A 25,083-nucleotide genomic window follows, 5' to 3' on the forward strand; every position below is an offset into this window, starting at 1 on the left:
GCAGTCATTGTTATGACTGTTGCAACTGCTTGGGTCAAGTGTTGTGTATAGCGGCACGTACTGTACATGGGTGTGGATTTTGTGGAGTGGACTGGACTGGACTGAACTGAACTGAGCTGGACCAGCAACTGCCCATGCTGTAGTTCATAACTTTTCATTTTGGCCCCTCTGTGGCACTCCTTCACTTTGTCTTTCGGGGCTTATCCTTTGTGGCAGGCAAATTTTAATTATTACCAGGCAGTCGAGAAAAGGTCCGATTGCGAATCTGTTGCCAAGTCTGAGTTTTATGAGTTTGATTGTTCTTCGGTCCGCAGGCATTGCGTATGCGTAATGCGTGCGTCTGTATCTAATTGAAAAAATCAAGTATATGCCATGTTGTGCCACTGCTTTTGACGAAGCACAAGCTGGCAATTGGATGGCCATAATGCACAGCTGTTGCTACATAGTACACTTCCTTTGGCAAACAAAATGGGAGGATTTCTTCAGAATAAACTAATGAAGCGAAGAATACACTAGGAAAAATATAAAAATAACATTATTAAACATTACTTTACTCGACTTATGTGTTCATCAAATATTCTACATTGAAAAGTAATCATAGATTTCGGCAGGAGTATCTGGAAATTTCTCGTGGAAAGCTTGCTCTATAATGTAATATTTTGCATACAGACCACCGCCAGGTGGTAGATTTGGAATATTAATGGCCATTCTTTTCATAAGTCGAATGAGTGTTTCAAAGTCGTGTATTTCGTGCTTCTCAATCACTTCCTTGGTTATTTGCACAATAGTTTGATCAAGACTCCTTTCGGCCTTAACTGCATCCATATCGACTTTCGGTGCTCCAGGCAAAAGTAGGAGGAGCAGTGTCATATTGTCCCTGCTGCCTTTATGCAGGCAAATATCCAATACGCTGTTAACAATCATCGTCAGGTCATAGGTCACCAAAAGTCGTGAACTAATAAATTCACAAACCTCGGTGCTAGTCATCACATCCCAAATACCATCGCAGGCTACAACTATAAATTCATCGTGTTCGGAACGATTGCAGACTGTTATATCAGGTTCCGGAGACACCATCTGATCGACAGGAGACTTTGAGCTATCATTCTTAAAATCATAGTCCCCGAAGGCCCGGGAAACGGCCAGAGTGCCATTTATCCTTTTAATCATTACACTGCCTCCGGCATTTTGAATGCGTTCTTGTTCTTTGGGAGAAAACGGCTTGTGATCAATTGTACAGATGACAGCTGCTCCATTTCGCGATATCACAGCACGAGAGTCGCCACAGTTGACCAGATATATTTTGTCCGGCGATACAAAAACACAAATGGCCGTCGAGCCGCCTTGCTTGTCCTGATACAGCTTCCTCATATCCTCATCCAACTGCAGGAAGCCCTCTCGTATGCCAGCCTCGTATTTGTGCTTTGAAAAAGATTCGGATTCCAATACAGTACTCAATAGATGTTCAGCGCAATGCAGTGATATTTGACTGCCAGCGTGACCATCGAATACCGCAAAATATGACCACATTGCGAATGGATCCTTCAGCCGGCAAACAGCCGAGTGGCTATCCTCCATTTCCAATCGCCAACCTTGCATAGAACTTACGCAGTAGCGCAGCCCATTTCCGTGACCCTCTTGAGCCTGCTTTTCAGTTTCAGGTTTTTCCAAGAAGCCACCCATTTTATGACCCATATGATTTTTACAGAATCCCCAAAAATTCCTTAGCTGTAGCTGTATATCTATAATTTGAAAATGAAATTTGGGGCAGGGCTTTTTAGAATCAATTTTTCTCCGTGTAGGCGGCTGACTTCTTGTTTTCTGAAGCATATAACTTCCGTCCAGACGACTGGAAGTTATTGCTTTTGCAGTATCGAACAATTTTCGGCGTGGCTCAATTAATCAATGACAATTCAATTAGCATCGAGTCCATAAGCACACAGAAATCCCACTCACTCATGGATGACTTCCATTCCGAGTACCCCGAAAACTTTCGATTACGGACATCTTTCGACGCCGAACTACTACTGAATAACTGAACAGATCGGTGTGGGAATTGAATGGCCATAAGAAAAGTTTACCGTTTAATTAGACAGGCAAATAGGCAGCAGGGAGCGTTACAGACTCGTTGAGAGTCTAAATGTCAGTTAGTTCGTTCCCCCGGCACGGCTACTGCTACTGCTACTGCCATTCGGTCGCATTCGCATTCTGGCGAACAATGAGCTAAATTTTCCATGGAAAACTACTAAGTAAGCTTGTTAATTAAATACGCATTACCGCCCCTGTAATTGCCTGTGACGCGCTGCTTAGCAACAACTACACCTACTAATGAAATGGGGTGGTACAAGGTGCGGATTGGGCTGAAGCTTCACCTGAATTCCCCCTCCGCCATTGGATGGGGGAGGACACAAACTAATTGTTAAAGTCAAGTGCAAAGTTTCAGCGTCCTAACCATCTCAGTTTCGCTCCCAGATTTTTACCCGTGCACTCGTCAATGTGTCACGGCAAGGTAAATGAAATGATATGGGTGCTAAGTTTATCCTAGATCTATTGAGTAAGCAACTACTTATTAGAATTTTAATTAAAAATGTTTTTGCTCAAAATTAAATGATCAGAAATGCAGAGAAGCCAACTTTGATTAATGGTATAATTAAACAAACGGTAACTTCAATTAGCCAATGTGGCAAAAAACATATCTGTTGCTAAAAAGTAATTTTGAAATCAAATACGAAGTAATGATCCTTGCAAATCACGCGACTTGCCAACGGCAGTCTTCAATTAATAAGCGCATAATTCATTCCCAACAAAATGCATGCCAGGCGACCTAATTGCACACACTAATGAACTAATGTACGTTGAAATCATCAATCACGGCCATCCAGAAATGAATTGCGGAATGCATCAGACTCAGACTAAATGCCGTCGCAGCAGAACAGCAAAATCACAGCAAAAAAAAAGGTTAATGGGTTGAAATATCAACATCAACATCAACTCGGGTCGTCAACGTCAACGTCTGCATCGCTGCTTATTGTTTGTTTGCACTGTTTTCCTGCGGGCAAAACAGCAGACCCAGCTGAAGGTGGACAAAAACAGGGCTTACTAAGGGGCTGAAATATGCGCACACCGCAGGTAAATGTTGGTAATTTGTGACTTGGAATTCACTTTTTCAGCGTCTGCTTTAGAGTCCCTGCATAGTTTAACGGCAGCGACCTCTTCTAACACGACACTTGCCCATTTAACGCTTTATGGCATTGCATTTATACTATGCGATATGCAAAAAGGCAATTGCATGCAAAGCAGCGGAATTTGCCACAGGAAACCGAAATAAAACTGGGCGGGAATACTGAATTGAACAAAACAGGGAAAATATCACTCAAGAACATTACAGGCGAATTCAATTATCCTGCCAGGGTTGTGACCATTGAAGCATATGAATCGCTCGCAACCGAAAAATATCCTTGTAATGCTTAAAAAACTTATACAAATTCATAGCCATTTTTATGTTGCTTAAAACTTTATTCATCGGTTCATGTTTATCATTGTTTTTTACCTTTTACCTTAAACGCTAAAAAGTTAATTTTATCAGAATTAATAAAAGTTAACAACCTGACTTTGAGCTTAATTAATAATGTTTGAACATATTGAACTTTTCCACAACTATTCTCTTTTTTCTCTTTGCACATGAATGTGTTTAATTGGGTTTTGCGAGTTCCAGATTATTTTCGCATATATTTTCAAAACTAGTCTGACAAAAGTTCATTTGAGATGAAACACTCAATTAAAGCCAACAAATTATCCACTTTTCGTTAGTTTTATCTCCGTGCCTCAGTTTAGTGTAGTGTTTAATCATATCTGGCTTCATTGCCCAACCCTATGCTTGTTTTTCCCACTCACCGGTTTTAACCAACCAACCCCCTTTTTGGCCAACTCGGGTGTCCTTAAGCTGGACCGACCAGGACTGTGCTTTTATTTACCCCTTTGGCTTTTGCTTTGGCTTTGGCTTATACAAGTGTGGCTCTTTCTCCCCCACCTGCAATCGACCTGCATGTTATTCATGGCTAAACACACAACTGCACACCCGCCTGCACACCCGCCTGCACACCCGCCTGCACACCTTAACCGACCTCAAACCGCGACCCTAGTACCGCTCGACCCCTGACCCCTGCGCCATCTAACTGCCAACTGCCAGACCAACAATTTTCTAAACTCGCGCGCTGCGCACGTAATAAAAAATACGCCAACTTGGGTAAGGTCGTCTAGGGGGTGGTAGGTGGGCGGTGGGCGGAGGCTGACTGGCGCGCTAAGCTGTGCTAAACATTCCCTAAATATATTTTGCAACAGCTCCTCCACACACGAGATAAGCGGCGCACATACCACACCGACCTGAACCTGAACACATGAAGATAGTGTGGGTGGAAAATGTGGGCTATACGACAAGAGCGCTGGGAAAATGGGGTGGAAAATGGGCGCTTGCAAGGCGGAGGGAAAAAGAGGGGTTTTGGGCACTAAGAGAGCGCTCAGAGAATACCGTGCACCGAGCAATGAAACTTTTTGCGCCTGAATATTTTTGCAAAACTATTCACAGTTGATTTTTCACCTGATGCTTTTCATCCTTGTGCCTCTGAAAGTGAGGCTGTATGTGTGTGTGAGTGTGTTGGCTTGTATCTGTGTGGGCAAGTGCACCTGCCGCTGAGTCTTTGTGTGAGTGCTTAAAATATTTGAGCGGCATGCACACACGGGCGACTCCTTGCCCGAAAAATATCCGACTATCTGACCAGCAGTGTTCTGGCCTCCTTTTGGGCCCAACTTAAATGCAGCTCCAATGCCAGTTGAATTTTTCCGATAGCTTTGCCCTTTTTCTAGTGGTCCCACTGCCGGAATTTACAGATTTACTTGTAATTATCCTTCCTCACAATCCAAAGGAATTTAACCTGGGAATTCCAAGGAGATTTCGAATTTGAATGGGAATAAAGGGAAAAGGAAAAGACAGCACTTCACTTCTACGATATATTGAATGCATAGAAAGATTACTAAAGAACAAGTATTGGCTTTAGCAAAATGTTATTTTAAATTATACTACTATAATTTAAATACTAAATACTACTTTTGGGCGAATCTTGCATATAAGCCACATCTGCATACGTTTTTATCTTAGCTCATTATAAAAACGAATTTAAGCTCAACTAACCGTGTGCAATTGCAGATACGGTCTCCTGGGCGCCTCTGGATGCGGGAAAACAACGCTGCTCAGCTGCATCGTCGGACGACGTCGCCTTAATTCTGGCGAGATTTGGGTGCTCGGCGGACGACCCGGATCTCGGGGTTCCGGAGTGCCTGGACCCCGGATTGGCTATATGCCACAGGTGAGTTGACCTCGCCCAAACTGCGCCTCCTACCTTCCATTTTCCACCTGGAAGCTACTCAATTTTTCATGTGCTTTTTATTATACCACGCCAGAGGCGACTAAATTAAATCAACGCAATAAAATGGTGAATGCACAAAAGAAAACATTTGCCCACTCATAAAGAAAAGAGGGAAAACTTTTAATTTCGCAATCCATAGGAATAACTCAACTGTACTTAATTTAGTTTTGTCTAAGCAACAGCGGGGTCAATTTTAAGCTAGATATTTTTTTCCCTTGAGTAAATATAAAAACATAAATTATGGTATTGTTAAACTTGAAAATATTTAATGAAAATTCTAAATACGGCCTTTGGGCTTAATTATTATATTCTTCAGTTAAAAGCATATGTTATATTTGTGGTCTGGAACAAGTCAAATTGGCATTCTTCGTTGAAATCTGTTGGGAATAGTGGAGTGGTGTCATAAACCAGTGAAGCCGGAAAGTGGGCTGTGTTTTTAGGAGGAAATGGTGTTCAGCTGTTGAAAATTTATAACATCCGGATTCCAATTTTGGTTTATTGCAGGAGATAGCCCTTTATGGCGAGTTCACGATGCATGAGACCTTAATCTACTTCGGCATCATTTCTGCCATGTCCAAAAGCGACATCGAGGATCGTACAGAATTCCTTCTCAAATTACTCAATTTGCCAAATGCCTCCAAATTTGTCAAGAATCTGAGTGGTGGCCAGCAGCGGCGAGTGAGTCTGGCAGTGGCTCTGCTCCATGAGCCAGAGCTACTCATCCTGGATGAGCCCACAGTGGGTGTGGACCCCGTTTTGCGTCAGAGGTGAGTCCAGAACTAAATGGTGGTACACTGGGACTAAATTGATGTACTTTCCACTGAAGCTTCAGCTTCATATATTTATTTTAATACGTGCTGTGCACACACTGTGCACAATTTGCATTTGCAACTGATTAACTCTTCATTTTCCTGATTGCAGCATCTGGGATCATTTGGTGGACATTACGAAAAATGGTCACACGACTGTGATAATCACCACGCATTACATCGACGAGTGTGCCCAGGCACATATGGTAAGTAGTCAGAGGATTTCCGGGGAAGTGATAAGCGGGTGGGGACGAAGGGATTTCGGTGGCGCTGTGTGGCAAGCAAGTGTCAATGGCTCTTGGCGCCCACGCATTGTTCATCCGGGTGATTTATGATCAGCCAGCACATCCATGTGTAATATGCGGCGTATGAGCAATATTATGCTGCCACTGCCAAGGTGAAAGTTCAGCTATCAGCTCCGGCGAGCGCTGTCAACATGCGGCGCTAAGTGCTTCCGCCTGCCCCTTGGCAAATTTGTATCCTGCGGCCGGCTGCAACAAATCCGTGTCCTGTCCGAAAATAAAAAAAATGAATGGCCAAAAGAGGAAAGCCGAGGAGTACAATATAACTGACGGCTGTCTTCTCTGTTGACCCATGGCCGTGGCACGATTTACGACGCATTTCCGAGCGAGACACATTGCAAAAATTTACTTCAGATTTATTAATGCCACACCAGCGGAACAGATGAGATCTGTATAGGAAAATATAACTGCGCTAGTCATTTAATGCGTGCAGCAAACAATGAACTCTGGCGTTTTCAGGCGTGGAAAAAATACAAGAATAAATCGTGACAAAGCTCGCAAACAAACGCCCATCACAATGGACAGTTGGATAGACAGATAGATACACGGCCAAAGCGACAGGCTGAGATACAGATACTTGGCAACACGCACGGGATATGCACACATAAAACAAACAGAATCCTTACACAGAGACACACACGCAAGCTCAAGTGGAGTGTGAGATGCATGAATATATCAATGACAACACTCTGGAAAAGATTGATGTGGGGAGCGGTGAAGAAAGTGTGAATTGGGCCCAAGATCGACACTAGAGACACTCTACAAGGGGCCCGTTTAATTTGATTGATAGGGTGGAAGAAGATATTCATCAATGGCTGACTTTAAGAAAAATTTCATATTACAAAATATATTACAAATTTTATCAAATTCTGATCATAATTGTATAGCTTAACTCTTCGATTGCATTGAAAAAGTGGTTTTGATTACATGATATCATAGTGGTAGAGGCCTAAAAAAAATTGATCCACCTTTAAAAAAGCATTAAAGCTGAAGATGTTTTTTCTAATAATTTTGTTTGGACATGCTTTAAAGTTAAGTTAATCATTTGGGTTGCGAATCAATATATCGATTCGACAGAAATGATTGATTGAGGCAAGAAGCTATTAATCAGCAACATGTGCAGAGAATATTTATTAGTTTGAAAATATATTTTTGGCAAAATACCTATTTACACATTAAATCCTCTTTATTACACATAATTCAAATCAAAGCCTTTTGGGTCCGATTCCCCGATTATGGAAACAATCAGACAGTTCTGGGGCTTGATCTCTCTAACACCACTTGACCCTTAAGGACATTCACGGTGTTAAATGGCTCACATGCTGTGCCGCTGCCAGCAATTGACAACACGTTACCGCCACCCCAAATCCGCCCCAACCCTTTCGTAAGTAAACACCATACCCCCCATGTGATGCGCCGGATGGGAATCCGTTGTCATGCCGCTCTGCCGCCGAAAGTCATTGCGGTAAAGAGTTATGGCCAATAAACAAAATCACTGGCAGGAATAGAAAACTCGCCTTTGTTTGCGGGCAATCGGCATTCAGCATTTGGCACTTGGGAATCGCACTGGGATTGGGTGTCAAGCAAAACAATCGACTGAGCCGCAGTCCAAGTCCATAAAACAAGGCAGAAGGATCGAAAACGAGGTATTCTGGCCAAGTTAATCCGAGCGTCAGGCGTTGAAATGTGAATTTAATGCGAATTGTTGGACCAAATTTATGGTTTATGGGTTCTATAAAAAACCAACTTGCGGAAGAAGTTCCCCTACTACGTCCTTATATGCAAAGCCCCTGGGACCACGACCACGCGGAGCGGAATGAGAAGTTGTTGTGTCTGTGTAACTTCTGGTGACAGTGTTTAATTGCTCATATTGAACACGTGTTGGCCTCGCAGCTCAGCTCAAATGGAACAGCAAACGGGTCTCAGCTTAGATTGTGCACGCCTGAGCTGGCTAACAGGAAGAAATCACTGGAAAAAAATTCAACATTTTTTGACACGCCCATATTTCAAGTACTATCTGAATAAGTACGTTTTTGAACACATGAAAGGTTATTTCAAAGTATTTTAAAAAGACCATACGGATGAAAACCTCATTCTTGGTATTTCCTTTCGGTGTACGAGTATTATGGCCGGCAGCAAATTGCTTTTTCAGCTTTGTCACTTTTTCGTGGCACGCTTTGGCTTCGGCCAGCTCAAGTCGAGTCCGGGACAGAAGAGGACAAGTCTTCAGTTCAACTTGGCCCAAGGTAGTTATCTGCACATATTTTTCGCCAATTCTGCACGTCACGTGGAGTTCGCCGTAGAGTTTTTCTGCTGGATTTCCTTGTGTAGTCTCTGTTTCCTTGCTGCCTTTGTTTTGGCCAATTTTTTCTGTTGAGTCAACAGAATTGCGTGCCCGAAATGGGATTCCCTCAGCCAATATCTGCTAAAGTAGAGCTCAATGCAGCACAGACAGACACATAAATTTAACTGCCCAGGAGCCTGATTGAGTGAACCACTTCAGTGGAAACCTACATGGCACTTGATCTATTTCCCACCCCAATGCCAGAAGCACCTTAAAAACAGGGGCTTTAAAGTGATTATTGCCTGCTGGCAATTTATAAGCTGAAATTTCATGTGGCAATAAAAACTATATGCAGCATGGTGGCAAAAACAGCTATTAGTTTTTTTGATTCTACTGCTGCAGCAAGGATGCACTCAAACAAAAGCAGGGGCATTAAACATAATCGTAAAATGCATTTACGACTGCATCCCAGAGTGTTGTTAAAACTTTGCCGTGCTTAAATTCGGTTATTGTTATTTGTATGATGCAGAGATTAAAAGTTTTATTTTAATTGAAAAATATTTATGGACATTAAAAATTTGTACGTGTTTGCCGGTATGCGATTGGGGGTATTCTGCACATATGCAGCATAAACCGTTTCTGCGGCATCGTCTTCACAATTGCCCAAACATTTTTTACATAAAAGTTTAATGTGTAAAAGGTTTTAAATATAGATGTATTTATCACAAAAATATGAAATACTTAAGCGTCGAGGTGTTGTTATATTTTAATAGCAGCTGAAGAGCAATCCTGTAAGCCAGCAAAATGGGCCACAGAAGGATTTGGTTTTTGTGGTAAATGTAACTTTGCTCATTAATGCTGCTTTCTTTAAATAACAATAACAACTTTATTGGCAGTTTACAAGTTTCTGCCTTGTAAAGTAATCCTATTATGGTAAACGATGTTTAATACAAATGTGCACACTTTATTTTTCTTTAGAGCTAATAAAGTAACTCTTTAACTCTTGTTCAAGATTCCTGCTGAAAAACAATTTTTAATTTAATTGCATTAATACAGAATATTTTTTGGCTTCTGTTCAACAAAAATGTAACACCTACGGTGACATTGGAACCCACATCAAAGTGAGGTCCGCATTATGACAAGCCTCAACGCCTGCAGTACCGTTGTTTCTAGTCCACAAGCACCCACTCAACCTTCCCACCCAGCAGCAAACCACGAGGTCAACCAACTCGTCCCACACAACAGAATCTCAAATGGTTTCTAGTTGCTCACTCCTAACAAAGTGCAGCGCTTCACTTTTTTTGACAGACATTGCTCCCCAAATTTAATGTCAGCACTGCTGCCTTTGCCTTTGGCTCTGGGGAAATTGTTGGTTGGCCCAAAAAAAAAAAGAAAATAACAGCGTAGGAAAAAAGAAAGCAGTTGAAACAAAAAAAGAGGAAAGCCAGGAAAAAAAAAAGCAGAGAATCGCGTATACGCCACATGGCCACACAGCAAAGACACAGGGGCGTGTCTTCGCCTGCGACTGTCCCCAGTTGTACATGCAGCACTTTCTGCTCTAATAAATGAAATCAGGGAGCGTAACATTATGTGATGGATATATTGTTACGAGTGCTCCACTTCAGCGTTTACGGGGGGGGAGGGAGCCCACGAATTCCCTCCTGGTGCGCCTTTAATAGTTGATATTGTTGCATTTCCTCTTGTATTGCTGCCGTTTTTCCGTTTTTATCCTTATTGTTTGTCGCGTAATTTTCCGCATGTTGCCTTTGAGCAGCCAACTCAAAAAAAAGACACAACCGAAATGCAAATGGACAGTTGAATAATTGCTAAAGCTGATGAGTGACGGGAGATACACAATAACCAAGAAAAAATATCATTACCAACTGGTTTTCCGTTCGCTGATGAAGTGTTGATGTGTTTCAACCGCTTTGATTGCCACTTTAATGCTACGTTGCACGTGGCGTGCCATTAAGCATTAAGCTGCAAGAACTGTAGCATAAAAAACTGTAGGCTTACGGATTTTATCGTGAGTATTGCGTACTTTGTTGTATAAAACGTGAACGATTTGGGGATTAACAATCCACATATTATTCTGTTGAAACTAATTGTAAAGGCTTACGTAGATTTAAAAAAGTCTATTGCTAATATCATAACGTATGTAAGCAAATGTGGCTTTGTAGATTGAAAATTTAATATTATACAAGCAGAACACTAATGAAAATGCATCGAGCATCCTTATGTTTCCAAAAAATTCAGATCCCATGTAAATTTAGGGAATTTCAGATGAACATCCAAGATTTATTTAGCCAGCTGCATATATTCTAGAATAAATTTCGAACCCGCTCACATCCAGTAAGTGCCACCTACGAACCCAGCCATAAATATCATGTGCATTTTTCAATTTCCTCTTCGTGCCGGGCACGAGGCGAACGGAAAATTATTTATGGCATGCAAAATTGCCGGTCATAATAATGCATATCACATAGTTGGCCAATAAAATTACAATTGGCTGCCTCGCCAGGAAGACCGTAATTTAGTTTGCCATTGCAATTCAATTAAGACGTTAATTGGCCCTGAGAAGTCGAAAAGACAGTCGCCAGTCGAATTGCCCAAACACACAACATGCTCTGGGGGAAATGGGTGATTTCCTTCCTTGCTGCCCAAAATCAGGAGCCGAACGAAGCCAAATCAAGTGGCAAAACTTTGTTAGCTATGTGTGCGAGTGTGGCTTATTTAGCATAGAATTTGCCTGTGCACTCGGAAAAATCCGGGCGTAAAATCTGTACAAAGAGGTCCTGCAGAAGCCAACCCACTCATGTGCATGCCTAATGAAGCCATCCATTTGATGTGGAACTGATGAACAGGCAGCGACTTCTTCATGGCAAACTTTTCCGCCCGCAGAGGGGCTAAGGGGATGACGGCTGGTCATGTACGGACACAGAAATCAATTAAGTTAATTTCCGCACGTTGCGTGAGCAAGGGATTACGCCGAGCATTGGTAGTCGATAAAACTTCATCGACACATCCACAACAACAGCGCCAGGAACAGGAATAGGATGTGCATAGAGGGCGCAAACTTTGACAAAGATTCTGGGACGCGGACATGGACAAGGACAAGGACGACTGGCAAGTCGCATCAAAGTCGAAAAGTTAAATTGGCTTGACGACACTTTCCCAGAGCACGCTCCAAATCAATTGAGTGACAAAACAGGGATGTTACACAAATCTATTTCAACTTAATTTCGAGGACACTCGGATGTGCTACTAAGGGCAGCCAGGCCATTAGCTGGAGGATATTTTCTAATAAAACTTTATTTTATAATTATTTATTTTATCATCTATACAATTTTCAGATCGGTCTATTGCGCGGTGGAAAAATGCTGGCAGAGGAATCGCCGGACTATCTGCGTCAGCAGTATAATGCCGACTCGCTGGAAGATGTCTTCCTGAAGCTCTCGGTTTTGCAGAACATGGGAAAACGCCGCCGATCGTCGATAGCTCAGGAAATCGTGGAACAGGTTACGGTGCCGGCGATCTCTAATCCCGCCTTGGACATGTCCGATGAGCAGCATGCCGCCGAAATTTCCGGCGAGTTCGGTGACAATATTTCAATGTCGTCTGCTGCTCGGGACCCGATCAGTACAACCGCGCCCGCAGCTCCACCGTTGCCACCGCCCCAGGAAATACCCACATCCTTCTGGTATAATCTACATGTGATGCAGTCGCATCACCTGCACGCCCTCATCTGGAAAAACTTCTTGTGGATGATGCGCAACGTGGGGTGAGTAATGAAGTTCCGTATATGATCAAATATCAGCGCACAAATAACTGAAAGTTATAATACTTGAATGCATTTGAATTATTTATTTCAAACAAATCCCGCTTTTTCATCAATCCAAGCTCAGCATACATGGGTTGCATAATAATAAGCCGAGCTTACTAGTCCTCATCAATTGTTAACCATCTTTGGGTGATTTTTCCGCAGGGTGATGCTGTTCATCGTGGGTCTGCCCGTGGTGCAGATACTGCTCTTCTGTTACGCAATCGGCCATGATCCAACTGGCCTCAAATTGGCCGTGGCGAATCACGAGATGTCGGGGGAAATGATTATGGAACAATTCTGCCCAGTGCACACCGGATGCAATCAGACGATGCTGAGCTGCCGTTATCTCGATATGCTGGTCAAGAACAAGAGCATGGTTGTGGTGAGTGCAATGCAAATTACCTACTCGACTTCACCAACGCCCCCTTTTCGCAACCGCCTGGGAGCAGAAGGACATGAACAGTGGCCAGGATGAAACGGAGGATGAGGCAGTGGCAAATGCAGATGAAGATGCAGCTCCCAGCCCGGGGGTGCAATATCAGCTGTCATTGGCTTTTTGGTTAAATTGTGCAGTGCGAACTTTACAATAACCACTCATGTGGCTTATATTCAGAGCCCCCGATTCGAATACGTTCGCCCTGCCGGCCGCTCCTGTAATTTATTTCAATTTGTGTGGACAGCCGAGTGGCTCCCCCTGTTGGGCCCGAGTGGAGGCTGGTGCTGCCGGGTCTTCAATCTACTGCACACATCATTTTGCTCTGCCGCACTCCTAAATCACCCCCTCCATATACTTTCCTTTGTCTTGGCCAAATCGCCCAAACAGTGCTGTCTACTTGGCCATTTTCTGTATAAAGTTTGGCTATCTTGAGGATCTTAAGTTCCTAAAAACTTAATAATATAAACTACAAACTACAAAACAAATCATTTATTGTTAAGTTCATTTTTTAGAACATGGTTCGAAATGTACATAAAAAATTACTTAAATTGAAGAAACCTTAAAAGTCATATATCTATATATAGATGGAGATACATATATATTTTCTTAGATATTTTTTCTATAATTAAGCTGCTTTTTCTATACCAAACGAACAATTTTGCTCCTGGTCCTGCACGTGGTCCTTCTTCGATGCAAAATGAAGAGGATGCTGGCACTGACTCTGCCTCCGATGTGGCCGTTGCCCTTGGTGTTGGCGAACACAAATTACAGCTGCTTATCTTTGGCACAGCAACAACAGGCCAGTCGGTCGAGATCATCAATAAATTTACTGCCCTGCCATGGGCGGCGATGGCCAGAAATAGTGGGCCAGGGCAGAGCAGAACCGTATTACCGAGGCCAAGAAAAGCCGCTTGTGGCAATTTATTGCAAATTACGCTTCAAAAACAAAGTCGCTTTTGTTGCCTAATTTGAGTTTCGTTTCGGTCGAGGGCACGAGTCCTGGCTTATGATTCCATGCATTTTACATTAGACACTATAATAAGCATAATAACAGTAAATAGGCGTTGAGAGTGTGGGTATTTTTACGATTAGTTTGCACAGCATTCATGTAAAATTGAAACTTCTTAGCGGGATTGTTGTAAATTTCTGGTGAACTCGGTGATACTCTTCTGCATAGTCCTTTCGCGGAATCCGTTTCGACAATCAATTGCGTTCCGATGAAAGATAATAAAACAAAATCAGCATTGAGACCTCAATGTCCCATCAAATTATCCCGCCAACAGACCGTGACCTCCTTAACTTTTCGAAAATTTTCAAATAACAATATAATAAAGACCGCAATAATAAGGCCAGCAACCGTCCGCATGCCTCAACTGGCAATTTGTGAAGAAAACTTTTTACCTTTGGAAATTGAAAAGCATCCCCAAACCGCTGGCTATCAGACTAAATTTGTATAACTTCGGACAAAAATAAAGGAAAAATGGTGAAAAAATAATACGCGACCGTGTATCTTTAGGCCGCATCAAAAGACCCAGAACGAAAGAAGGGGGAGCACGAAGGCAAAGTTAATTTTGGTCAATGAACAGCGTATCAACGTGCCATCAGCACTTGGCTAAAACCCTGCCCCAGCTTACCTTCCCAAAATCCTGTGGAGGATTGAAGCTCCAGGCGCACCTAACGGGGAGGTCAAGAAAATTTGAATTTTTCTTGTGTACTGAAGTCGCAGCGTTTCTGTTTTTTCAATACCACTTTTCCAAGACGGCTACGTGGTAGTGTAGTAGGGGTTTGACGTATTAATCGAAAAGACTTTGAAATTTCTAGGCAACAGACTGCGAAAAACAGCTGTTGAACCTATAGTAATTAAAATATAATTACATAGAATAGGAATATAGGGAATTATTGATTTTTATTTGCATATTACTTGTTTAACGCTGTAAAATGTAATTTTTGTGACTTTTGGTACTAGGAATTTTTATTCGTATTCAGAAAGCGAAACTGAAAGGGTATAGCGATAATTCTTGTTGTCCCTTGAATTTTTCCGACCTTTTTGCCTTGTGGTTATGTTTTTTCCAGATCAAAAGCATTTCCTTTACCCTTGTCTTGGCGACACTAAAACCGCCCTTTGTGATTTTGGACCCACCTCCCAATTTTCTGAAGGCAGCTCCCTTAATGGTTGCAGTAATAATTTTAGAAACTTCCCCCACGGCTGGGAGCCCGAAAAAGAAGTCTTAATTTATGGGAAAATTTAAAAACATATTGTGGTCAGCCGATGTCGTTGGCTGTTGTCCTTGCTTCTAATTAAAAGTTCATTAACCATGAAAATGTAGCTCATTAGTGTAGAATCTGGCTAATTTCATGCTTTTCGATGTTGCAGAAAATCTTTGATATCCTGGTAGGAGTAGTAGTATTCTAGGTAATATATAATATGTATCTTTTTAGAATCATTTAATATACAAATAGTAATTCTTACATTTAAAATGCTTTCTAAACTCTTCGAGCATTCAAAGCATTTTAATAATTGATTTAATCAAAGGTCTTCAATTATTTTTGTTTCAGCTAGATTCCCTTTTTTACTACGCTTCTGATGGTACTTGATTAGCGACAAGCTTTTACTTGAAGAAAGTGCTCGAAAGTGCATCCTTGGCTTTATTTTTTCCCTAGCTAGAGAGATTTTATGAGCGAAGTTAAGGCAAAGTCGAAACAAAAATTGCCAAGGTAGCTGGGGAAAGTTTTTCTCCCAGCTCCTTTCGAGCTCATTTGCGTCGGGCTTCTGACCAAGTTGACTTCATTTGCGCATAGTTTGTGGCTCAAGTTTGTCATAAACAATGTTGAAGTTGGGGTTAAATAGTAGCATAAAAGTTGTTCAGGACCTACAATTTGATTGTCAGTAGCCAAGGCTCTTGGCATTATAATTTATTCCAGGTCTCTAGTGTAAAACCCACCCGAATCTCTAGTTCAGGTGAATTCAAATCCACTCTGCGCCACATAGTTTGGCCAAAACCCGCACTCACGCACACATCCCTTTCTGGGCCATCAAATCTAATGAGGCCAATTAAACCACACACTCCAGTGTTGGCCCCAAAATCGAGGAATGTGTGTGCAGCATTAAGACGGCAATTGCGTAAATTTCACGCCTGTTTGCGAGGCGTCTGTCCCTATGCCATTTTCGTTTAAATAACTGCAGATCGAAGCCGCAAAATTGCCCGAGCTAAGCCCAAATACAAATGCCAATACACGCAGCCTCGGTTTTGTGGCCAGGCCTTTCTCCCTCGGCTGTGATTGTGATTCCTGTGGCTGTTGTGGCACATAAGTGACTCGCAAAAGTTTAGGCAAAGTTTTACGCCCCTCCAGTTCGATGGTGACTTAATAAATGTGTGAGCACTTGCCGGAACTAGCTCAAGATCCTTGGGACTGCTCCACTTTCTGGTGGCTGCCGTTGCCGCTTCCAGTTCATTATTTATTTCACAGTGAAATGAAATTGTTACAGATAACACAAACAACATATTGTTGACAACAAGGAGAACAGGGTCCGCAAAAAAGTAGGCAACGAATCGCAACGCAACGAAAACGCCTCTCCTTTGTTGTTGATTTGTTTGCCTTGCTGAATTTATCGCCTGGCGCAAAGTACGCACATTAATTACGGGGAGTTACTTTTATTGTTGCTACAACAGAACGCCCCACATGCAGCAAACAATGCGACAGGAAATGAAGCGGGACGCACAAAGAGACAGCTCACAAAGCTGCCAAGAAAGGAAGTGCCGTGGGCAGGAACCACCGAATCCTGTCCTGACTGCCGAGTCCTCGAATCGCGACATGCGTTGCTCAATAATTCAACGGCTCCGATTTTAATTGCACAGCAACGGCGAAAACAATACCCAGCCATTTGGTATCTGTCTGGCTGGCAGGTGCAATGACTTTTTAAGCTAATTGAATGAGCTTTTGATTGACTGCTGGTGTTCACCGACACGGCTGCTCATCTGAAGTCCCGAAAGCACTTAGATATTTTTAGATGGAAATGTCTGCGATTTTCAATAGATTTATATTTCTGGAAATGTCAAGAAAACTATAAAAGCTGTCCATATTTTGATTTTTAGTAAAATTATCTTTAAAGTGTAGTGAAATCATTTTATTGACACATTGTCTGTTACTTCATTTGCAGCAATATGTGACCGACGATGAAATGGCTTACGAAGAGGTAAGGAAAGGTAGAGCCTGGGCCGCCCTGGTCATCCAACCCAACTATACCGCCTCTCTGATGGAACGCGTGGAGGATGGTCGGTATGCAGAAGATGGAACCATCGAGTCCTCCGACCTGGCAGTACGAATGGACTGGTCAAGTAAATATAATAGATAACAATAGTATTAGATAAAGAGAAATTAATGGCTTATATCTTCTTTCTAGATCAACAAATCTCACAGTTGCTGTACCGCGATCTCCAGTACACATTCTTCAACTTTGTGGGCGACATGCTAAGCGACTGTGATGTGAATCCGAAACTAGGACGTGTGCCCGTGGACTTCCAGCATCCTGTGTATGGCTATCGCAATCCCAACTTCACAGACTTTGCTGCTCCCGGTGTTATCCTGACGATCATCTTCTTTTTGGCCGTGGCTGTTACCTCCGGAGCTATGTTAATCGATCGGAATGAGGGCATGTTGGAGCGCTGCTTGGTGGCTGGAATTACGGGTCCGGAGATCCTTCTCTCCCAGGTGGTCACCCAGTTCACGGTGATGCTGAGCCAGACGATCTTCGTCCTGATAGTCAGCTTCTACTTCTTCGAACTTACCTTGGTGGGTAACATATGGCTTGTGGTGGCACTCTGCATCCTGAATGGACTGTGCGGCATGAGCTTTGGATTCGTTATTTCCTGTGCTGTGGACACGGAGCGAACTGCGACTTATGTGGCGATGGGCTCCTTCTTGCCCATCGTTATGTTGTGCGGCATTATCTGGCCGATCGAGGGCATGTTCCCGCTTCTGCAGTTCTTCACAGCCTTCCTGCCGCTCACCAAACCAACGGAATCAATGCGATCCATTCTGCAACGCGGCTGGGGCATCGACAATCCCGTCGTCTACAATGGGTTTATTTCCATTACTTCCTGGGTTCTGGTATTCCTCGTACTCACCATCCTGCTGCTCAAGTTCAAGAAGGGATAAGATCTTCTCTTGGGTCTACCCGACACAGGAAGAAAATGTGATGTTATGTTGGAAGCTGAAATCTATCTGTCTATCCCAACTTAAAGTAGTGATTGCTTTTGGCTTATATTAAGGGACTTATCATGACCTCTAAATTCACATTAATTCCTGTGCCTATTTCTTATGATTTTACTAGGTTTTAAGGGTAGACTTACGCTATCTTAGCCAGTACTTAGTCTTAGACTTCCCTCACTGACAATAGGTTCCGGATCACCACTACTACTAAGTATGGAAATTGTTGTGCCTTGTAGAATAAGCCTTCCCATTTCATTTTACTTTCATCCCCATTCAACCACAAAACAACATCGAAACATTCTATTTATGTTGTAAGCTCGTGAACAAAAATTTCAAAAGTTTGAATAAATTGATACAAAAACTTTGCCGAGATTTACCTCAGAAATTATTGCAGAGAGCTTTGCTTTCGGTAATTGTGATTTATTCACATAGGAGAGAGCAGTGAGATTGCTCTGATTGCACTTGGTGAGTCGGTAAGCAAACTGGGCGAAATGTCCGGACTTCGGACTTCGGACTCCGGACAAACGGCAGACCAAGTTGCTGCATTGTCGAAGTTGGTGCCAAGTGGTCCTGTGGTCCTTTCAATCAGTCATTGGTTTTGCCAATATTTATTTACCAAGTATCTGCAATCAAAGACCTCAAAAAGAAAGGACCTCAGTTCGGGCCACCGCTCAGAGACCCCTTCGCCCAGGACATCATTCGAGGGCCTCCCGTTGTGAGATGGAATGTCAGGGGCGATGTCATGGTGCCTCGTTTTCGACACATTTCACATTTTGTGGCAAAATCAATTAAGCCGGAAATGCATGTAGACCATGACTGAGTGAGTGAGTGGGTGGTAAGGTGGTTGGCACACAGCATCCGCTTAACACGAAAATTCAACTTAACAAGCGGACAAAGTGCTAAGGAAGCAAGCGGAAAGAGTTACTTCCCAGGTGCACTTGAAATAAATGCGGAACTGAGTAGATCTGCAATGCAAGGGTTACTACAATGGTTTTTCATAAAAAGTGAATTATAAGAATTGTGCAATTTTTAATAGCTTGCATGAAACAATGTTAAAAAGGTAAAAAATTTCTTAAATGCTGAAACAATTTTTTTGAGTGTGACTAACAAGCAATAAAAAAGCAGAGACGCGCCCACACACATGCCGACTTATGCTATTAGGTGTTACATATGCATATGTAGGTCAGCCAGCATGGGGCGTGGCTAGAACAACACTAACTGGATCCACATGTCGTCCGGTTCCATGACTGCCACTCTCTATCGAACTGCATCGATGCCAGAGCTGGGACTCAATTTATCCGTTCGATGTGCCCAGTAGCACCCAGTCCACTGCTATCCTCGCAAATCAGTCAGACGTTGAGTTTCCACAGGACTCCAGTCCAGAATGGCGCCCGATACGTGTGTACTTACAATTAGATAACCGTCAGCAATCGATAACATTTCAAAGCATCAGCCACCAGGACATTCGAAGGAGCCACATTTGCCATTATTTTTCTGGCATTCCGCTTTCGATTGGCGGCGTCTGGGATTGCGATGCCGATCCTGATGCCTCGCCCATCATTGATTACTCGAGTGTAGCTGACGGCGGCACTCGAGCACACAAATTGGAAAATACAGCAGCCGTGGCGAGGCAGGGAATCCGAATCTCATTTTGGATGGAGGAGTATTTCGTTCTCATTTACCCATCTCTGCCTCCAACTTGGCGCTCTTCGCTTTCCACTTAATTGAAAGTTCAAAGTTTTCGTCTTGCCGCTGAATTAATTTTTCAACTTCATAATTTCACGTGCTCCGTGAAGCTTTAATAACCTCTCGGCCCATTTTGCATTTGCCATTTTCATCGCCATCGCCATCGCCATCTCCAGCCGCCAGCTGCCTTCGATGGCTTTCTTTGTTTGCGGCTGAGTCGGAGGCAATCTGAGCCTTTTCCCGCCATCAAATTGAAGCCCTCTGCCTCTCCAACGGCGTGTTAATTAATTGCTCAATTAATTTAATGTGCAGAGTCCTGGGATACCTCGTTGTTTCTTCTGCAAAAGTCAATTGTCCGCTATCTTGGGTGGCTTTTGAATTTTACAAGAAATGTCAAGTTACCCAGCTAGGACCTTAATCCCTTTTGCTTTGTTTATCTGGGGTCAACATAAGCATGTAAATTAATAGCCCTTCTGGGCAGGTGATCCAGAGAGATTCCATCACACACTTGAGCCGACGAAGGACCATCCAATCCGGTTGAATTATTGCCTCTGCTTCGGCCCTGCTCATTTTTGCATTATTGATGCTCCATAATTAACCATTGGCCAACCGTCAACGGGCAAGATATCTTCAATTATTCAATCGCAATTAAAACACGCTTACTTAAGGCACACTGCATACGTCGCTCATATGCACTTTATTATTTTAATGATTGGCATTAATTATTTGTGGTGAATAATGTGCAATTTGTTTGCTGGCGGCAAACGGCAACATGAACAGCATCAGCATCTGAACTGAGAAGCCGTTGAGGTGACCCGCTCCATTATCCTTCGGTTTGCTTTGTCTGGCAAATTGTGTAATGAAAATGTCAATCAATTTTCCCATGATTTGCCATTAAAGTGGGTGGGAATTTTCCGGACACACATCTACACCTTCGTGCACTCGCACACTCAATGCCAATTGCAAATTGAGTTCATCTGCTGGCGGCAAATATTGACATGACAGACACATTTTTATTTTATTTTATTTGCATTTTTATTTCACTCTCCGCCCGCTGGCAACCACTCTGGCCCATTTCTGGTATATTTTTCGCCTTTTTTCAATTTCCCCCAGCATCAAGTTTTCTGTGTGTGGGTGTGTGTATGTGTGAGAGGGGCAACTCCTTGGCTCTCCTTTCTTGTGTGGCCTTCGTCTCCTGGTTGAGTCTGAATAGTCTGTGTAGGTGGCAGAAATGACATATTAATTTCCAAAGGGGAAACGAAATAATATAAATGGAGTTGTCGCTTCGAGCTTAAGCGTGTAAGCCACCTCTTATTTTTTTTTTGCCATGCCTTGCTTTCCTTGGGAGCACATTCATATGCAAATTGCCTGGCAAAATCTAAGTAAATATGATCGGGGAAATCAACACTTTGCATTTGGCTTCCTAGGTAATTGTTTGAGCCTTCCATTGCGCGTATGCCGAGTATTAAACCGTGACGATATTTCGGGATATTTCTGGCGTTTTTGATGAAGTCGTTCGCTGTCAGCAAGCCAGAATCCTCCATCAATCAACCTTCGATTTTTCCCACATACGTATATGTAGCACCAAAAATGAGCGGAAAGACTTGAATGGAGCGATGTGGTCGTCAGTATGTCTTTGAGTCAGTTAGTCAGCCAGCCGCCTCTGTCCATACCTCAATTGAAAAGCACTTTGGAAAGGATAATAACGATAAATTTTTTATTGTAATGTGTCTTGCAGTGTTTACATGCCGGCTGCGCCTTATGGCAGCTGAGGAGGGCAGATTCAAAAGTTTTGTTTAATGAGTGTAAACAATTATTAAAATATTTGAATGCAGTAAATAGTTAAATAATTGTCTTTCTTTAACTCACGAGTTTATGATTTTAATACAACTTGAATAGTTACTAATTTATTGAGTCTTTGATCTGCTCAGTGCAAGCTATTTGGGGTAAATAATTAAATTATAGAAAAGCTTTAAATTTTATTTCCCGTTAGTGTGACTTATCAAATAATCTGGCTTTATCCAAGATGAAAGGAAATACTTGACTAGCAACCCTCGCTGAGCCATAACAACTGCCAAAATAGCGTGTATTGCCATTATTTTCCAAGCAGGGTCTGATGTCTTCGCCGATGCTTTTCTAGTCCTTCGTTGTCCTGGTACCCGCCGTTCCCCCCACCACTCCCCTTCATCCTCAATCCTAATATGAGGACAATTTGCAGTCTCTGCCGCCTTCATGCTGTTGCGCGCGCTTACAGGCAACACTTAATCGGCTTCCGGGGATATTTGGGATTTGGGGCGGAAACCTATTTGTGTCAAGACGCAGCCAGCGTTCCACTCTGCTTCTCCACCGCTACCTCCACCACCGCCTTCGCCATCATTTCCCTGCATTTCCTACCGTCCTTTTGTCGCCGCCCGCTTTTCTTTTTAGGCATTTTCCTTTGGCAGAAGCATATTTAGTCTTTTGTTTCGTCACAGTTTTAAGCTTGTTTTTTTACTTAGCCATACTTAAAATTTATAACAAAAGAGGCTCCATCTTAAAATGAACTACTTAGTTTTTTCCTTTTCTTTGCGCCGGCTTGAGGCGAAAACATTACCACAATGAAGCCAATTCCGTCAACAGCCCGCGGGCTGTTGTGTACATAAATACACATTTCTTTTGGCTTCTGGGATAGTACGTGATAATGGCCAAGGAGCGAATGACACCAAGCCAAAAGTCAGCCATGAGGAATCGGCAGTCTCTCCCCATAAATATGAGCACGAGAATATTCCTTGTCCTGCCACGCCTTTTCTCTTCGACTAATAAAAGCAGCCAGATGCTGCGGGACCATTGAAAAATGCTGAGCATCATGACACATGCACGTACATATATACGTATGGAATAGATATTCCCTGGCTAAGCGTCGTCCTGCCATATATGTACGGCTCGCACTGTAAGTGTCTGCCAATTCCCTGCTAATGGCTCTTTTGCGAGCATTCCCACAGCTTTTCTCAATGAAATGCCAGCGGCAGTTGTTCCATCCGTCGACTGGTCGCTCATTTTCAGTTATTTCCTTTTAAATATTTATGATTTTTGAAATACCAGAGAGCCGTTCGGGAACTCTGAGAATTTATACACTCCCATTGCAGCGAAAGTTGCTGGACTTTGCTATGGAGAACGATTAATGCATGCATATAAAGTATTTTCATTTGCCTTCCAGCCTAAAAGTATGCAGACGAAATGAAATTGATTTTCATATTATGTAAAACCCGTTATATTTTGCCCTAAAGCGCACCCTATGCAAATGAAAACTTAATTTCACTTCACTTAAATTAAAAAACCAATCTTTTTAGCGGTAAATAATGGGTTTTATGATGGGCATAAATTAAAATGGAAAAAAGTATATCATGAGGTATGATATTGTTGATATGCAAATTTGTGTTGTGAATAGTTTTTAATAATCCATAGCCAGAGCTATAATTCATCACGAAAAAAAGCAAATACTTTTAATGCATTCATGAAGCCTCACCTGAGTAGAGCATAAAAAATTCTTAAATTAAATAATACCTTTCCGGTTTGTATACTCAATTATTATTGATATTTGCCCCTGAATTTTGTTGTCAGGGTTTAGAGCCACATTAACCGAAAATATGCCTTCATTAATATTGCTTAAAGCATCTTAGTCTCTATCCGCCGTCTATTGTAATCATCGTTATCTAAAAAAAAAGGAAAATATGCAAAAACCATAGAAACGTTGGCAGCGGCTTCTAAAAATCAATAAATGACACGTGCCTGGACCGAATCACGCATCCGCCATGTGGCACGTTGTGTTGCGACATGATGCCTGGCCCTAGGCTCGGCTCATTTATTAGCCGGCACTCAAACACAGACGCTTTTACGGACACGCAACGATAAAGGCAAATAAAAATTAAACATAAACGCATTGTGGCCGATTATAAGTGGGTATTGAACATATTGGTATAATCAAATGTTCATTGGACACTATTCAATCGATGCAGCAGCGTGTAAAGATATATGCGATAACAGAGATATCACATGCTGCTGATCAAGTACTTTATGGTTTATGTTAATAGAAAGGCAGTAAATAAAAATATCCATAAATCTAAGTTACGTATACATTTGCATAACAACATCTTTAAATATATTTCTGCAAAGATGTGTAAGCCGCAAACTTTAATTCTATATGCTCCGCATATACCCTTGCCACGCGAACAGCTTATAAAACTGCCCTTGCATCACATGCATTAATAATGATTTTAATGTCATTTTTAAATGCAATTTAATTGCCACCATTGGGCAGAAGGGATAAGGAAGGGGCTTATCGATGCACATGATGCGCGTGCAAAGCACTTTTAAATTATCAACACAATTTTATTAATAAAAAACGTTGACAACAAGGAGAGCTGCGTGCACCAATGAAATACATGCATCAACGGCCGATGAATGAAAGGGACGTGTGCCAGCCACTTACAAAACTTTTGATTATTAAAATGTAATCAAAAATTAACTTAATTAACGGTGCAGAAATGCGAACAACAATTTTTTATTGAATCGCTCAACAAACAGGGAGGCGGAAAAAAGCAGAGCAAACTGATAATAAAAATCAAAAATAACGCATACGCAACGTGTGCCACGAGCATGACAATGAAGACGGGCGCTCGTGAACGTGTGTCATGCATAAAAATTACATATTAAAAGATATTAGTGTGAAAATTGATATAAAAATCAATGAAGCAGCATCGAGAGCCGAGCTGACAGCCCGGCGACAATTTTAAAGGGTGTCCGTAGATGGGCTTCTTGTAAAGCGTCATGGCCGTGTACTGTAAGTGTTGACATAATCATTAAATTTTATTGTCCTTTTATAGTTGGTCGTGTGATGTAGCTGTTGTTTTTTCTTGCTCCAGGCATCTTTCCACATACTTTGCACTTTAGTTTTCACGCTGCGAATTAACGAGCAGGTTGCCCTGCCCTCATTTCCTCCCACCCCCATATAAATTAGTTGCCCATCCGCTCCGCCCACAGGAACACACACGCATGACATTAAAGTGGCTTTGGCCAGGACATGTCTTGAGGCGCGTCCTGCTGGGCAATAAAACGTATTTTTACGAGTCC

General features: G+C 42.3%; 2 protein-coding genes across 2 annotated transcripts in view; one reads left to right on the forward strand and one right to left on the reverse strand.

Moving 5' to 3' along the window:
• The window catches only part of LOC117142910 (ABC transporter G family member 20), a 51,096-nt gene extending 32,436 nt beyond the window's left edge, over positions 1-18,660 (forward strand). The window contains exons 3-9 of the mRNA XM_033307194.1: positions 5,204-5,363; positions 5,928-6,190; positions 6,345-6,438; positions 12,172-12,599; positions 12,804-13,023; positions 17,237-17,414; positions 17,480-18,660. Coding sequence (XP_033163085.1) covers positions 5,204-5,363; positions 5,928-6,190; positions 6,345-6,438; positions 12,172-12,599; positions 12,804-13,023; positions 17,237-17,414; positions 17,480-18,234 — 2,098 coding nt within the window. The 3' untranslated portion in view covers positions 18,235-18,660. The remainder of the gene's footprint in view (positions 1-5,203; positions 5,364-5,927; positions 6,191-6,344; positions 6,439-12,171; positions 12,600-12,803; positions 13,024-17,236; positions 17,415-17,479) is intronic.
• Positions 531-1,733, reverse strand: LOC117142911 (protein phosphatase 1B). The gene has a single exon (XM_033307196.1). The coding sequence runs from the start codon at positions 1,693-1,695 to the stop codon at positions 580-582; it is 1,116 nt and encodes a 371-aa protein (XP_033163087.1). The 5' UTR covers positions 1,696-1,733; the 3' UTR covers positions 531-579.
• Positions 18,661-25,083: the final 6,423 nt, after the last annotated feature.

Source organism: Drosophila mauritiana, chromosome 3R (assembly GCF_004382145.1).
Source record: "Drosophila mauritiana strain mau12 chromosome 3R, ASM438214v1, whole genome shotgun sequence".
NCBI lineage: Eukaryota > Metazoa > Arthropoda > Insecta > Diptera > Drosophilidae > Drosophila > Drosophila mauritiana.